Source organism: Octopus sinensis, linkage group LG1 (assembly GCF_006345805.1).
Source record: "Octopus sinensis linkage group LG1, ASM634580v1, whole genome shotgun sequence".
Lineage (NCBI taxonomy): Eukaryota > Metazoa > Mollusca > Cephalopoda > Octopoda > Octopodidae > Octopus > Octopus sinensis.
Window position 1 is genome coordinate 130,970,398 of NC_042997.1, and position 17,324 is coordinate 130,987,721.

Genomic DNA, 17,324 nt, shown 5'->3' on the forward strand with positions numbered 1-17,324 from the left:
AAATTCGTCTTGTGGAGCTGTTGGTGATAGCATGACAAACAATTCACACTGACAAAGTTGAAAAAAAGATTTTTATCCATGAGAAAATTAACAATTCATGCACACAGCATAGAAAACTTTTTCACTTGAAATTAAAAACTCGACAGAAGAGTGACAAACATTGTTGCAGTACATATTTTATGAAAAATCTGTAAAATTATGGAAAACTTGTTACAATGTCTAGTTGCAAAAACAGCAGCAACAACAACTCAAAGAACAATAAAAACAACAACAAATGTTACAGCAACAAATGCTACAATTAATGAAGTTGGTATCAAAACCTGAAAAATCATTTTCACCAGACCATGTAACAAATTCAATAAATGAATTTAAATATGACTCAGAAGAAGGAGTCACTTTTGAGGCATATTACCAAAGATTTGAACAAATTTTCGAAAAAGAATGCCAAGACTGGATGGATGAAATGAAAACATGTCTAATTCTGAAGAAACTGGTGATGACTGAGCACAAAAGATACTGTAACTTTATATTGCCTAAAAAAAGTTTCTGACATAAATTTCATGGATACAATTAACATTTTATGTAAAATGTTCAGTGAAAAAACATCATTATTCAACACACATTGGAAGAGTTTGAACATGGAGAAAAGCAATGACAAAGACTTTACCACATATGTGGGTTGAGTGAACAGGAGTTCTAGAGATTTAAACTGTATAAGCTAACTCCATGCTTGTTCAAGTGCCTGATTTTTGCTCAGGGACTTACTGCCAAAAAGGACACAGAAGTCAGAACAAAACTTCTCGCAAAGCTGGAAATGAACCATGATATAAGTGGACGATGATTCACATTATAAGAGTGCGATATGATATTAAAGGTAAGGAACGACACAGAAGAAATCCAGTGCAGAGATTGTTTATAGATAAAATCAGTGTGGAAGAGTTGGAGGATGGATAAAGTGTTTCACGAAAACATGATATGCAACAGGAAATAAACCCCAGTATGGCATGTGGAGGTAGGCATTCAAGAAAAGAGTGTCCATTCAAAAAAGCAAAGTGTTTTCATTGTGGGAATACAGGACACATTAAATCACACTGCAGAACTCAGATGATGAAAAATTGGACCAAACGAGGAAAAATAAATAGAAGTCACTTTGCAGCAATTCCTAAGGGTATACAGGGTGACACCGAACCCCAATACACCAGCAGGAAGCTCACCAGCAGAACTGATGTTCACAAGAAAGGTGAAATCAGTTTTTGATAAACTGTTACCTGGCAAGAAAAAAAAATAGCAGGAAAGACAATTCTAAATTTTTCTAAATTGGTGAAAAGGTGTACATGAGGTTGTATAAAAATGGAAAACAGTACTGGGAAGAAGGCAAAATTACAAAGTACATAGAAAAATGATGTGCAAAATTAAAAGCAAAAAAGGTATTGGAAAAAGACACAGAAACCAATTGAAGAAGAGATTCACAGAAAATGAACCAGAGTGATTGGAAGAACCTATGGAATGGTTGTATGACACATTCCAGGTACCAACACCATTACAGGTGGTTGAACCCATGTGTACAAGTGGGAAAAAAAGGAAGAACACAAAGTTCCTACAAATAGATGCTAAAAAAAAATTAAGTTGGAAAAAATGCTAAAAAGGAGGAAGGGTGATTATAGTAAAATAAAAGTACTTGCTTCTCAAAGAAAAAAAATATTAAAAGGGGAGATGTTGTAATGAAAATGGTACACCCCTTCCCATGTGACAAAGTGGTACGACGCAGCCACTATAAAAGTCAGTCGGTCATAGTAGTAGAGTCATTGTACAAGTTCTCAGTTGGAGTCAGTGTCAGTTACATGATATATATAAGTTCAAGTTACCATCAAAGTCATTGTCTTGCAGAGCTATAAGCGGTAGCATGATAGATGAGTCAAAGATGGTAAGAGGCAGAATACCGCCACAACTCTCACCTTACTGGCAGAGCTTCTACAATGCTGACCACAACATGTAAATGAACAAGGATTCACATTATAACAGCTTATGGGTTCTATAAACTTTATGAATACAAAATGGATTTTTTTTGGGGGGGGGGGGGGGGTTCAGTGATTCTCTCAAGGAGGTTATTCTTGGTAAATAGGACCTCCAAACTTTCTTTCATACAATAGTTTCAGAGTTTGCAGTTTCTTGTATAACTTGACTGCCATAAGATTTTTCCATTTGCAGCTCTATGTTGTTGATTGGTTTTTTAGACACTGGATGTAGCTAGTTAAATGAAGTTTGCTTTGACCTATTGGTGAAATTTAAAAGAATAAGCATGTAAATTATACTTAGATTTAAATGGGGTTGTAAGCCATACCTATGTAGGAGTTTAGATGAGTTGTGGGAGTTGATTATACATTTTTACATAATGTTCTTAAGAAAGAAGTTGCTATTGAGTGGATAGTTGTTGATGAAGTTGAAGGATATCATAGAAGAGTGGCTATTGTTTTTTGTTCAGTTTGTAGTGGTTAGTTCAACCCTTTTTCCATCTTCATCACTGTCAGCATCTCCTTGCATCCCTCTTCAACCTCATCCACATTGTTGAACCTCTTTCTATGCAGAAAATGAAGTATGGCTCAGAAAAGGTGGCAATATGATTGTGCAAGGTAAGGCTGTAAACTGGCAGAATTGTTACCATGCTGGGCAGAATGCTTAGCAGCATTTCATCTGTCTTTATGTTCCACGTTCATATTCCACTAAGGTCAACTTTGCCTTACATCCTTTCAGAGACAATAAAGTAAGTACAGTTGAGCACAAGTTCCTCAAGTTTGCATTTGGTCACATTGGCAGTGTGTACTGGGGCATTGTCATATTGTAGGAGTGAACATCTTTGAATGACCAATGTCAGGTAGTGAGCTTTCAAAGCATCATATACATAGGTGTTGAGCATAAAAGTGTTCACAGCATAAAAATCTGGCACAAGCACAAAGGGCGAGAGGCCCTATACTATCAGCAGAGGTAGGAGCTCTCTGAACTTTGTCCAGCCTATTCTTATTCTAGTAGCTACGCTCTCAGTGCATCACCCACCCCATCACTACTGACTTGGTCGTCTAGGTAACAGAAACTATTGACTTCTTCTAGTTTTTTCCCCTGGCATGTGATGGAATTTATTTTCTGTACATGTTGGTGTTTATTGTACCTGTGCACCTTCCACACACAAAAACTATCTTCCCTGTTAACCTTCCTCTGATATTGCTGCACCTTCTTGTCTCGCAAGTTACTTGGTGACCCTGCCAGTGCTGGTGCCACATAAAAAGCATCCAGTCCACACTGTAGAGTGGTTGGCATTTGGAAGGGCATACAGCTGTAAAAAACCATGCCAAAACTGACCTCACATGTGCTGGTGCCATGTATAAAACACCCACTCTACTCTGTGGGGTGGTTGGTGTTAGGAAAGGCTTCCAGCTACAAAAACTGTGCCAGAACAGAGACAATAGCCCAGTATAGTCTTCATGGCTGGCTTATGTTTCCATAGCTTATACTAGGTACATCTTATGGAGTTTCTACCTATGCCTTTTCTACAGATCAAGCAGAGCCAACTACCTGAAGGGATTTGTGATTTGTCCGCCTTCCTACTTACTAAGACTTTAGTTTTTACTAGGTTAACTCTAAGACTTTTCAATTCTAGACCTTGCTTCCACACCTGAAGTTTCTACTCTAGTTCTTAGAGTAGAAGTAATTAGAGCAAGGTCATCAGCATAGAGGAGCTCCCAGTGGCAGCCTGTCTTGAATTCCTCTGTTATTGCCTGGGGAACTATGATGAATAAGGGTGGTGGTGGCTGAGGACTGATCCTTGGTGAACACCTACTTATACCCTGAATTCATTGCTGCACTCATTTACAACCTTCACCTTATTGACAGCATCCCTATACATGGCTTGCACAGCTCTTCATCAACCACTCACCTATCCCTAGTTTCTGCATTGACCACCAGAGAAGAGATTGGGGGACCCTATCAAAGGCTTTCTCCATATCAATAAAAGCCAAGTACAGAAGTTTATCTTTGGCTAGGTATTTCTCCTGCAGTTGTCTTACTAGAAATATTGCATCAGTGGTGCTTCTCCCTGGCACAAACCCCAAATGCATCTCATCTAAACTCTCTCCCTAATTAGTTGGGTTATGACCCTCTCTGTGACTTTCATCACTTGATCCAACAATTTGAAACCTCTATAGTTTTTCTTATCTAAGGCATCACTTTGTGGAGGCACATGGCCTGAGGGATCATGGATTTGAATCTCAAACCAGGTGATGTGTGTGTTTATGAGTGAATCACCTAAGCTCCACGTGGCTCTGGCAGAAGGTAATGGTAAACTTCTGCTGATTCTTTCACCACAACTTTCTCTCACTCTTTCCTGTATCTAGCAACTCACCTGCGATGGACCAGCATCCTGTCCAAGTGGGGAACCTATATGCTAATGAAACTGAGAAACCAGCTCTTATGTGCCAGGCATGGCTCAAGAAGGAAAAAAACAACAAGGCATCACCTTTATCTTTGTCATAGGTGACTATGGTACTGTTACACCAGTCATTGGGTATGAATTCTTTGTGTATCACCTGGTTGACTATACAGGTGAGTAGACTATAGCCTACACCGCCAGATATTTTAAGCATCTGAGCAGTGATTCCTGGTGGGCTGGGGTCTTTCTTTGTCTTCATATCCTTAATTGCTTTATCTACCTAGGTACTGTCAATTTGGATAGCTGGTCCCTTGTTGGGTCAACATTTGGCAGGCTCACTTTCCCCCATTCATTCTCTTCACTTAGCAACCTTTCATAGTGGCATCTCCAAGTCTCTCTCTTTGCAGCATCATTAAATGCACGTGAACCATCATCCATGTGGACACATTTTTCTCCTATGGCATCACGATTTTCTCTCACACACTGTCTTGCAATTTGAAGTACTTCTAGTCTCTGGTCCTCATGATGCAGAACATTGACAAATCTCTTCTTTTCTGCTTCCCCTCTGGCTAAGTAGACCTGTTTCTTAGCTTCCCTTCTGGCTATCTGATACAGTTCACTGCTGCCACCACACTTCCAGTCTGTCCAGGCCTGTTTCTTTTTCCTATTGGCCCTGTCAACTATATTGTTCCATCAGCATGTCACCTTAGGTCGAGTCAGGGATCTTGCACTAGCCACAGATCTGGTCAGTAGCCCTGAATAGGTTGTCCTGTAGGAACCTCCTGTCATCCTCTACATTACGTGTTGGTATATCCTCCTCTTTTTAGTCAAATTCTTCAAGTATTACGTCTCTAAATCTCTGTCCATCCAGAGGATCCTTAAGTTTCCAAACCCTTCTTTTCCACACTGGTCGTCTTCTGGGCAGCCATTTAGCCCTGATCCTGAAGTCGCCAACAACTAACCTATGTTGTGGGGTGCATTCTTCACCTGGGAAAGTTTTGGCATTTATAAGTAGCCATCTTTATCATTTGCTAGTGAGGATGTAGTCAATCTGTCTAGTGTGTCCACCAGACTGGTAGGTGAACAGGTGACTGGCAGGTTTCCTGAAGTTAGTATTACAGACCATAAGACCATTTAACTACTGGTGTTGGTTTGTTTATATCCCCATAACTTATTAGTTCAGCAAAAGAGACTTATGAAAATAAACAGTGGGGTCAATCTGGCTGACTCCTTTAAGGCAGTGCCCCAGCATTGCCACAGTCCAATGACTGAAACAAGTGAAAGACAAAAGAATAAAGATGTATGAGTGTGTGTGTGTGTGTATGTGTGAGTGCATGTATGAGTGTGTGTGTGTCTATGAGTTTGTGTGTGTGTATGTGAGTGCATGTATGAGAGTGTGTGTGTGTGTGTGTGTTTGTGTGTATATGTGTATCTTTGTGTCTGTGTTTGTCCATCACCACCACTTGACAACCGGTGGTGTGTGTTTATGACCTCATAACTTAGCAGTTTGGCAAAACAGACCGATAAAATAAATATAAGGCTTAAAAAATAAAAATAAGTACTTGGTCAGTTAATTCGACAAAAACTTCAAGGTAGTGCTCCTGCATGGCCACAGTCTAGTGACTTAAGTAAAGGGCAATCTTTCGTCTCTAGTAGACCTTTCCGTCGATTTCCGTAAAAAATTCTTTTTTTTTTTACATATGGGCTTGCGGGAACTTTTGAAGTAATGAGAGCGAAAGAGACTAAGAGAAAGCGATTGTATGACGAGGGAAATTCTTTTGAAGTTACCGTGCATGGGAAGCATTGATGTACATGTGTGTGTGTGTGTTTGATGGGGTGTGGGAGACAGACAGTATGTTGTGTAAGTGAAGTGCTTCTGTTAGTGTGTGTGAAGAGACAGAGTAATGTGTGAAAGAAAGAGATAACTGATTTTTTTTACTCGGTGTATGTGTATATGTATATTACTTCAAAAGTTCCCGCAAGCCCATATGTAAAAAAAAAAAATTTTTACGGAAATCGACGGAAAGGTCTACTAGAGACGAAAGATCGCCAAGTAAAGAATAAAAGATTTTAAAAAGATTATACATTGAGTTCTATATCTCTCGTTTATGCATACTCTCTTCTGACTATCCATTCTTTTCTCTTTTTCCTTTTCTCTAGACTTCGTTACACTTTCTAACGAAGAGCCATTCTTGGAACGTCGTATTTTTACTTTTAATTTCCCATTTAAAACCTCCCGAGCGTCGTCCATTTGACTTGTGCTGTTTTTATTTTTGAAGTCACCCTTCGTCACCAATATACGTACATCCATCCATCCATTCATACGTTGACATCATAAGAATTTTTATAAAATTCCGAGTGATCGTGAAATAATTCTTTTTTGGAACGGTGAATCTTGGAGCATATAAAGCTATAGATAATAAGATGTAAATATTGAGTTGAAAAACTCCTTTCTGAGAGAAAAAGTCGATGGCTACCTTTGGGACACGAACCCACATATCTTGTAGACATGAAAAGCATTTTACTGTTGTCCGCTCCTGTGTCCGGGCAGCCTTTGACTTTTCCTTTTCATTAGGACTTTTCAATTCAATATATACATGCTGTGATTTATGGATTTATTAGATTTATGTGCTTCGAGACACATTATTCCCACGCACACACATACATGCCCGCACACGCACACAATATATATAATGCAGAAACAAACAGTATAAGCATTTCTTATCTACTTCACACTTTCAATATTTTTATATTGTCTTCCTAATCTACTTAGTTACGAAAGTATCCATCCCTGCGCTCTAAGTTTTAAACCTATATAGAACGAAAACAGTACAACAAACATTTTCATATAGTTTATTATATCACTTTGTGCTATCCATAGTTTACCCTCGACCCTATGCAACCACGATAACACTTATTTTAGTTTCCTTGGAGAAGTCAAGTGTAGTGAGCTGAACGACACATTTATCAGGTAAGTGATTTTTGTTATGGTAACAGCTAATAACAGTTCTTGTTTTAAGCACCATCCAGTTACCCATCCATCCATCCATCCATCCCGCACTCCGACCCTGAAAATTCTGAGAAAAGATAAGCTCTAAGTCATGTTTTATTTATTGTCCTGGTATTCGCAGCCGCTGAGTCATTCTTTGTCTCCGGCAACTGTGTCGCCAAATGTTTATATATATATATATATATATATATATACATACACGCACATATATGCAGATACACATATAAATCACCTGAGTACACACACATATATACATACAAACATACGCATACATATTTATGTGTATAAATATATATACATACATACATATATATATGTGTGTATATATATATATATACATACATACATACACACACACACACACACACACATATATATATATATATATATATATATATATATATATATATGTTTGCGTGTGCATATGTTTGTGTATATGTGTATATATGCATGTGTGTGTGTTTTGTGTACATCAGTCCCCATCCTTGTATAGATTACTTTAGCCAACTGTCTTTCTTCTTAAGAGAAACTATATATTATAAAACAAGTTTTTAAAATTCTCCTGTCGTCATTTTCCTTGCACGAAAAAGAAATAAAATAGAAAATAAATCGTGTTCCCCCCATTTTGTAATCTTTAATCAAGTTCTTGATTAGTTTTTCTTACTTTTTCCAGTCTTTCCTGGAAAATAATAAGTAAACTTGACGCACTTGCCGTCTGTGTTTATATAGCAGGATCGATTAGATGAATGTTTACTAAGCAGATTTGTGAATACGAAGTAAAGGAGAATGTTATTTTTCTTTTTACACTTCAGTGTATGTACTTTTAATGATTTTGTCATTTATTTCTTTTGCTTCAGATCGCAGATTTCGATCGTACTGAGAAAAACTAATGCTTTTATTTATTATTTCTTGTAAAGTTGAATATAATGACCGAATCAATAATTTTTATTATTTTGTCGGTGCTTGAAATACAGGCTTTCGTTTTGTTAGTTTCCTTCTGTCAAGTCATTTAGTACACACAAACAGAGACTACGATCATTACAACAAGCAATATCAAAAATAATGTCACTTAAAGACAATGTTTATGCCTTTCCTACTTCATTACAGTTTAATTAAAATTATTTTGTGACTTAAAGTCGAATAATAAATTGTTCATGCATAATTTACTGCCTTAGCGTGGCACTCCTTCCTATCCTGAACTTATTTAAACCCCATTTTTAAGTGCAAGACGTAGTAGACTTTTGATAATGGTTAGAAAAACTATGAAAATAAATATTTCTTTGTTCTCTCTCTCTCTCTCCCCCCTCTCCTCTCTCTCTCTCTCTCTCTCTCTCTCTCTCTCTTGTACTTTAGGAACTTTTTGCAATAATACTACAAATAATGACTGATAAGAAGTTTGCACTGAAACATTTTCAAAAGTAAACTTCCTCATTTTATCATTGTTCAGATTTTTAAATCCTGTCGTGACCAACTTTGCTATTCATTCATCCAGGGTCCTCAAACTAAAATATCAATTATATATACTGCAGTTGATATATAATCAACTGATTTCTTGTTTGCAAACCTGAGACATCTGCCTAACAGAATTCTCTTATAGAGACTAGTTCATCTAATTATAATTTGTTCGTTTGAAATTTCCAAAGTAAAACACTGGAAATATATTTTAGAACATGCTACTTGTTTTTGAAACCTTGCTAATAATGTGACAGTTAATGTTGTGATACATTTATTCATATTTTTCTGCTGTCTCCAGTTTGCCTGGTTGATAATATAGGATTGGCTTTGATTTCATGATTTAGTATTTAGCTGTAGGAAGAACAAATCTTTTAATACGAATATATTCTCCAGCTATAAGCCAATGTTCAAATATGCAAAAAAATAAAATAAAAATATCCCCATCAATGACAACTTAGAGGACGGGTGCAAAAATCAACACAGGAACCTCTATGTTAAAAGTATATAATGGGAGCATCATCATCGTCGTTTTACCCCTCAATTTTCTATGCTTACAAGTGTGAAACGGAGGTTATTGAGGCAGATTTTCAATAGCTGGATGCCCTTCCCAACCAGAGTGGACTGAGTGCTTTTTACGTGGCACCAGCACAGGCGAGGTCAGTTTTGGCATGATTTTAATAGCTGGATGCCCTTTCAAATGCCAACCACTTTACAGTGTAGACTGGGTGCTTTTTACGTGACATCAGCACAGGCGAGGTCAGTTTTGCCAAGGTTTTAATAGCTGGATGCCCTTCCAAATGCCATCCACTTTACAGTGTGGACTGGGTGCTTTTTAAGAGGCACCTGCACTGGCAGGGTCACCGAGTAAGTTTGCAAGACAAAGAATCTTTGAGAGTGGGGGAGGCATTGGAGGAAGTGATCTTGTGTCAGATGATGAAAGTTTAGAGTGTGACAGAGAGACAAACAGGTGTCTTGCTGAAGAAGGGGTACATGGTTACCCGGCTAGAGAGAGAGAGGGAGAGAAAGTTAACAAAAATGAGGACAGAAACGGGTATCCTGCTGTAAAGGAGATACATGGTTACCCTGCAAGAGGGAAGAGCAAGAGATACACAAACTCATACAATGAACATCTTTCAGTTCCAATCAACTGAATCCACTCATGGCTCTGGTAACCTAGGTGGAATAGGGAGTGGTTGGAGACCATGCGGTTGTTAGCCTCAAATTGCCAGGTCTGGTCGGTGTTTGTGAGAGATGCAGCATTGAGGATGAATGAAGCCAGCTCAACCCACCCCGGGTGAATGCTGTTTCAAGACAAGAGGGTTTGTAGGGGAAAACACTTGCCTGAGGTGCCTTGCCTTAGGACTGAACCAGAAACCATGTGGTTGGGAAGAAAACTTCTTAACCACCCAGCCACCCCTGCAACTACAGAAACTCAGTAAATAATTACTGAAGTCTTTTATTGAAGTCTTGTAGTCATCCATGTAATGCTGTAGTTGTACCATTAAATAATCGAACTCCTACATAGAATGTTGCTTCATTTAATAACCCAGCTTATGTGACCATGTAGTTGAGTTACATGACCTAGCAAGTGTGTCAGGCTTACCATATCTTAATCACAGAAATCTTATATTTTTTCCTTCCTTTTACAATGCAATTGATCTTTAACATACTCCTACTTTCAAAATCAAGCCAACTCTGCATAGATTAGTTTTCAAGCTCCCGGTGATTGAATCTGAATTAATTTCTAAACTCATGTTGCTTTATTATGGATGAGTTTTAGACCTGTGATACTGGGACATGGATCAATTTTTAAATTCATTTTGAGTTTGATCACTTTTGTGCATTAGGTGTAATGCAAATTCATTGTCATTTAGTATATCTGAACCGTGTACAGATATAATCCAAAACTATGTTAAAATTGCCGCACCTCGACCACTGGAATGTTATAGTTCCCCCTTTCACAGTGTACTTGACCTCTGACACACTCCTGTTTCAAACTCTTTATCTATTGATTTATGGAGTTCCAATTGTGCCTGGAACTATTTTCCCAACTAATGGTGCTTTGGCAGGGATTATCTTGAAACTCATGTTGTTTAGGCATGGGTTAGCTTCAAACTCCAGTGTATTATTACTGGGCATCCTTACAATGTAAAATTTTATTTGTCATTCAGTATTTCTTAACTTAGTCAACATTACAGTAAGCCCAGTGAGTGTTTGCTCAAGTCGTTTATTGAAGTCTCACAGTAAAGTATTCATCCAAATAATGTTGTAGTCACATGTGGATCTTTAGCTCTAGAAGCATTATCTAATTGTATAATCACACACCCAGATTGAACTGCTAGCCTGGATTTATTCTGTTTGGCTGTCACTTTTCAATTTCTGCAACTTTTGTTCCAATTGATTTCATATATGATGTGTTGATGTAGTTTTATATGGTAATTATTGACATGAAATTCATTTTTACTATAAATCAATCTATAAAGAGTTAATAGCTTTTAAAGTTAGAAAATTTGGGGTAACTTTTTTAGCCAATCAAAAGCCACAAACATATAGGTGTCTGTTTCCATAATAAAAAACCAAGCTGCTTACCCATGTAGTAATTTTTCGTTTATTAAATGCTTAAAACACATGAGATATGAGGTGATCCTCAAATGTGCTAAAAACAATAAGCTAAATAGGCCTTGAATCATGCACAATTTTTGTTTTTGCATAATTGTATTCCTGTGTGCAGAATACAAATTCACAAAATTTTTCTGAAAATTCCAAAAAAATAAACAAGTTATGAGAGGTTATAATAGCATGCATAAAGCAGAATTCTACCAATATTTCATTTGTTTACAGTGAAAATGACAGCTTCCAATTCTTGTTTTCTGACTGGGTAAAAATAATCAAACTTTAAACCTCTGTAACTTTTTAAAAAAATTTTTTAGAAAAAGTGGATTAGCCCCCGAAATTTAGCATGGAAACTTACCTCAATACATCAGATTTTAAAATTTTCACTAAACTTTAAAATTTCCACAGGTGCAAGCCAAAAAGAAAAGATCCACTAGTCCTGTTAAACAGTCTGGTTCATGTGCCCTTCAGGTTGAGTAACATGACAGAAAATAATGTGGATGACAGTAAATATTTTGGATGTGAACCCTTTTAATACCAGTAGTAAACTTTAAGTGTATTTGAACATGTATATCTGAGCTGAGAAAAATAAGGTATCTTTCATTTTAGAAATTGATAGGTGCATCAGCTTATATTACATTACAGCTTTGAGCTTAGGTATTAAGCAATTTGTTTTCATATTGGCTTTTAGTTACCTTTCTCTCTTTCTCTTTTACTTGTTTCAGTCATTTGGCTGCGGCCATGCTGGAGCACCGCTTTTAGTCAAGCAAATCGACCCCAGGACTTATTATTTGTAAGCCTGGTACTTATTCTATCGGTCTCTTTTGCCGAACCGCTAAGTTACAGGGACGCAAACACACCAGCATTGGTTGTCAAGCGATGTTGTGTGTGTGTGTGTGGGGGGGGGGGACACAGACACACAAACACACACACACATATAAAAATATATATACATATATATATGACGGGCTTCTTCCAGTTTCTGTCTACCAAATCCACTCACAAGGCTTTGGTCGGCCCGAGGCTATAGTAGAAGACACTTGCCAAAGGTACCATGCAGTGGGACTGAACTTGGAATCATGTGGTTGGTAAGCAAGCTACTTACCACACAGCCACTCCTGTGCTTTATCGACAATTGGTTTCAAATGGAGACAAAGAAGTTCCCTAACCAAATCTTCCTCAAATCACGTCTTAGCCTCTGAAAAAAAAAAGTAAACATTGGGTAATATAGTTCTAGGTACACTGTGACTGAAAATATTGGATAGTCACAACTAGATTGGGGTTGTCATTTTGATCATAAATCTGTTTTATCAGGGCCTCCATGGTGGCCAACCAACAACATAGAGTCTACAAGTGAGACAAATAAAACAAAATAGCTTCCACAGATGAATAAATGAATATAATTATAAAACAATTAAAGAGCATCATCATCATCTTTTAACGTCCATTTTCCATGCTAGCATGGGTTGGACGATTTGACTGAAGTCTGGTGAACCAGATGGCTGCACCAGGCTCCAATCTGATCTGGCAGAGTTTCTACAGCTGGATGCCCTTCCTAACGCCAACCACTCTGAGAGTGTAGTGGGTGCTTTTACGTGTCACCGGCACGCGGACCAGTCAGGCGGTACTGGCAATGGCCACACTCAAATGGTGCTTTTTATGTGCCTCCTGCACAGGAGCCAGTCCAGCGGTACTGGCAACAACCTCGCTTGAATGTTTTTTCATGTGCCACCAGCACAAGTGCCAGTAAGGCAACGCAGGTAATGATCCCGCTTGAATGGTGGTTTTTACGTGCCATCACATTTCACATTACTAGCTCTATTGGACATTGTTTTCAAATGTTTGTATAAAAATGCTTATGATTAGAATATACAGAAGTAGACTAAGAATTGAAGTATGTGTAACTGCTAGTACAGTATATTATTCTACTTAAAAACAAACACCACTCCTATTCCATTGGGGAGTGAGTAAGATGAAAAAAGTCATCTGTAAAAGTACTTGTTCTGACAATTCCTAAGCAAATATCTATGATTACAGGGAATGTTGAATGCAAAAACCACTGAAAAAAACAAAAATGCTTAATGAATCATGTCAAATTAAAAGTTTATCTTTTCAGTCCCTCTTTCCTTTTCATTTGACTTTTTTCATTTTTTCCTGTTGTAAAATATTGACTAAATCACTACGTCTCAGATAATAAATAGACATGGAGAACTAGATTCAACCCATTCAATACAATTATCATTATTATGCAGTTGGCAGAATCATTACAGTCTTTGACAAAATGCTTTGTAATATTTTTTTTCAATTTTCTTCATCCGAAGTTCAATACCCAATGGGGTTGACAAAATAAAGTACTGGGATTGATAGTATTTACTAATAAATAATGTAATAATGAACTTTCCCTCAAATTTGCTGGCCTAGTGTCATCATCATCATCATCATCGTTTAACATCTGCTTTCCATGCTAGCATGGGTTGGACGATTTTGACTGAGGGCTGGTGAACCAGATGGCTGTGCCAGGCTCCAATCTTGATCTGGCAGAGTTTCTACAGCTGGATGCCCTTTCTAACGCCAACCACTCCGAGAGTGTAGTGGGTGCTTTTACGTGCCACTGGCACGGGGGCCAGTCAGGTGGTACTGGCAACGACCTCGCTCGAATCTTTTTACACAGGCCACCGGCACAGGTGCCAGTAAGTGTCTAAACTAGAAACAATTATAGGGTTACCTAATCACTATCCTTTTTATTGAGACTTAAGCACTGTGGTACAGGTGCCACATAAAAAGCACTGGTGATGATGCCATGCAAAAAGCACCCTGTGCACTCCGTAACTTGTTGGCGTTAGGAAGGGTATCCAGCTGTAGAAACCAAGCTAGAATAGAATAAGGAATCTGGTGCAGCCCCTAGCCTTGTCAGCTCCTGTCAAGCTGTCCAACCCATGTCAGCATGTAAAACAGATGTTAAATTATGATGATGAAGCTAATTGATGCTGCCACCATCATTATTTTTTCACTAAGATCCCCACTCTAGCCCCACCATTATTGTGTGATCTGTGAGGTCTTATTCAATAATTTTGCTTCATATTTTTATATATCTCAGCCTCAGTGCTTTCCCAGCTTGTCAAAAAATTAGTTGAAATATTTGAAGTTTCTATTCAGAATATTTTTCATTAATTTATGCAGATAATATTGAAATGTAATATTTTCCAGGTCTGGCTCCTGAAAATGCAAAGCAACTAACTGCTGATGAAATGCTGCGACTAAAATTATATTCTGTGATCAAAGGTAGATATCAATTTCTTCGCAAAGCAAAAACAGGCAAGAAGTTTATTTGAGCAAACAATATGGAAATGGATTTGAAATTAAAAATATTTAGCTGTGGAATATGTAAAGAGACCTTTTCTTTGACTAAAGAACTAAGTGCACACATGAAAATACATTCAAAAGAAATAAAGCCTTTTAAATGTAAAATATGTGGGAAAAGTTTTACAAAGAATTTCCTCTTAAAAGTTCACACACAAAAACACAATGGAAAGCAGTTTCATTGTAAAGTATGCAATAAAGGATTTTCAGAAAACTATAACTTGAAAAATCATATGCGACTTCATACTGGTGAGAAACCTTTTCATTGCAACGTATGTAACGAAAAGTTTTCAACAAATTACTTTTTTAAAAAGCACATGATATTGCATACTGGAAAAAATCCTTTCCAATGTAAAATTTGTGATGCAAATTTTTCATCTAATTATCTTCTTAAAAAACATGCCAGAATTCATCCGAGTGAGAAAGTATTTGCTTGTGAAATATGTGGTAAAGACTTTTTTACAAGTTACTTGTTAAAAAGGCATGTCAGGGCACATACTGGGGAGAAACCATTTCGCTGTGAAATTTGCGACAAACTATTTTCTACAGGGTATCTTTTAAAAAGACATCTTTGGGGACACACAGGAGAGAGACATTTTTACTGTGAGATTTGTGGAAAAGATTTTGCTTTTTGTGAATCATTAAAACGACACTTGAAAACACATTATGATGAGGAACGATACTCCTGTGAGATATGTGGGAATGATTTTGCTACAAATTATTATTTAAAATGCCACTTGCGGACACATTCTGGAGAAAAACCTTTCCACTGTGAAACATGTGGGAAAGATTTCTCATTTGGTCAGTCTTTAGCAAGACACATTCGAATACATACTGGTGAAAGACCGTTCCTTTGTTCAACATGTGGTAAAGATTTTTCTCAATATTCTCAACTAACGAAGCATACAAGAACTCATACTGGTGAGAAACCATTCCATTGTGAAATATGTGGTAAGGATTATTCTGGAAACTGTGATTTAAGGAATCATATGATGGTTCACACCGGTGAGAAACGGTATAATTGCAGGTTTTGTGGAGAAAAGCTGTCTACATACTATTACTTGAAAAAACATATTAGATCACACACAGGAGAGAAACCTTTCCGTTGTACAATTTGTGGAGAAACCTTCTCCTCTAATTACTTTTTGAAGAGACATAGAATGGTACATACTGGAGAGGAAAGCTTTGTCTGCAATGTATGTGGTAAAGAATTTTCATATAATGAATCATTAAGAAGGCACAAGAAAACTCATAATGGAAAGGAAGCACTTGCTAATAAAGATTCTTGTAAAAGTTTATCTGTGAAAGAGAATATGAAGGTTTGAAAAGCAATTTTATTTTTTAAACAAATACAACTGAAGCAGACAACTACAATTTTGACTTTCAACATCATGATGAAAAGTAAGTGAACTGTAACATGCCAAAGATGTTTTTAGTTTTTGACAAGAGCCTGATGGAGCCACTTCCTAACAGTGTGATACCTGGAGTCTTCAATGAATTTTGTTTTCACTATCTGTGTTGGACAAAATTTGGTGTTTTCTTACCTCCAGTAAGACTTTCAATATGCCTTAAGGAATAGCTTTGACTGACTCCAGCAATATACTTGATTAGCTCTTCCAGTGTATGTGTTGTTTAGGAAGAGCCAGTTCATGGTTTGGCCCTGTGTATTGTTGTTTTAGTTTCTTTGGTCCTTGGAGCTGGCTGGTCACAATCAAGCACCCCATTCCATCTATCAACCTCTCACTACCATTCTATATCCAACCACAATAATCACTATATCCAATCCTTCCTGTCCTCCAGAATATCATCCTGCTAGTTGCTCTTCCCTATTCATGTCTCTCCTGCAGGTATTGACTTGCAATGCTTCTAACAGAACATTAATGACATCAATCTCACCAGTCTCTGAGGGCCTGCAAAGGTCACAGTTTATATTCCTTCCTCTAGAATTTAAAAAAAAAAGGCATGCTGGAATATATCTGTTGGGATGTCTGCCAACATTCTAGCATTCTCAGATACTATACATGTGATACACAGGTCAGGTAAAGGATTAAAAGGATCTGCCCTTCACAATGATTTGGGGGTCACATTCAACATAGTTCTGAAGTGAGGTAATCCAATTTATCTGGATCAATCATTCAATATGTGGCAACACACCAGAAAAATACGCCAAGGTAATTTCCAAGGTTCAGCTCTCAATCCAGGAAGTCATGCTCAACAGATATGGGTGTTCTCTGAGCAGTGAATAGATCAACCTTACTTACAATTGATCCACTTGTCCTTACAGCAACTCTGAAAGAAAGATTTCTGCTCATCCAACAGAATTTCACTCTTGAGACTTTCCATGAATCTGTATATGAATGCTTCTCTGTAATTGATTAGGGTTTCCTTCCAGAAGGGTTTCTTTCCAGAAGAGTAACCTTGATAAGGTGTCTTAATTTCAGTTGTGAGAAACCAAGTATTTATGGC

At 37.5% G+C, this 17,324-nt stretch overlaps 1 protein-coding gene across 1 annotated transcript; it reads left to right on the top strand.

The window, feature by feature from the left end:
- Positions 1 to 6,859: 6,859 nt before the first annotated feature.
- Positions 6,860 to 16,811, top strand: LOC115217073 (zinc finger protein 345-like). The gene is made up of 2 exons (XM_029786664.2): positions 6,860 to 7,391; positions 14,706 to 16,811. The coding sequence occupies exon 2, from the start codon at positions 14,840 to 14,842 to the stop codon at positions 16,181 to 16,183; it is 1,344 nt and encodes a 447-aa protein (XP_029642524.1). The 5' UTR covers positions 6,860 to 7,391; positions 14,706 to 14,839; the 3' UTR covers positions 16,184 to 16,811.
- The last annotated feature ends 513 nt before the right edge of the window (positions 16,812 to 17,324 follow it).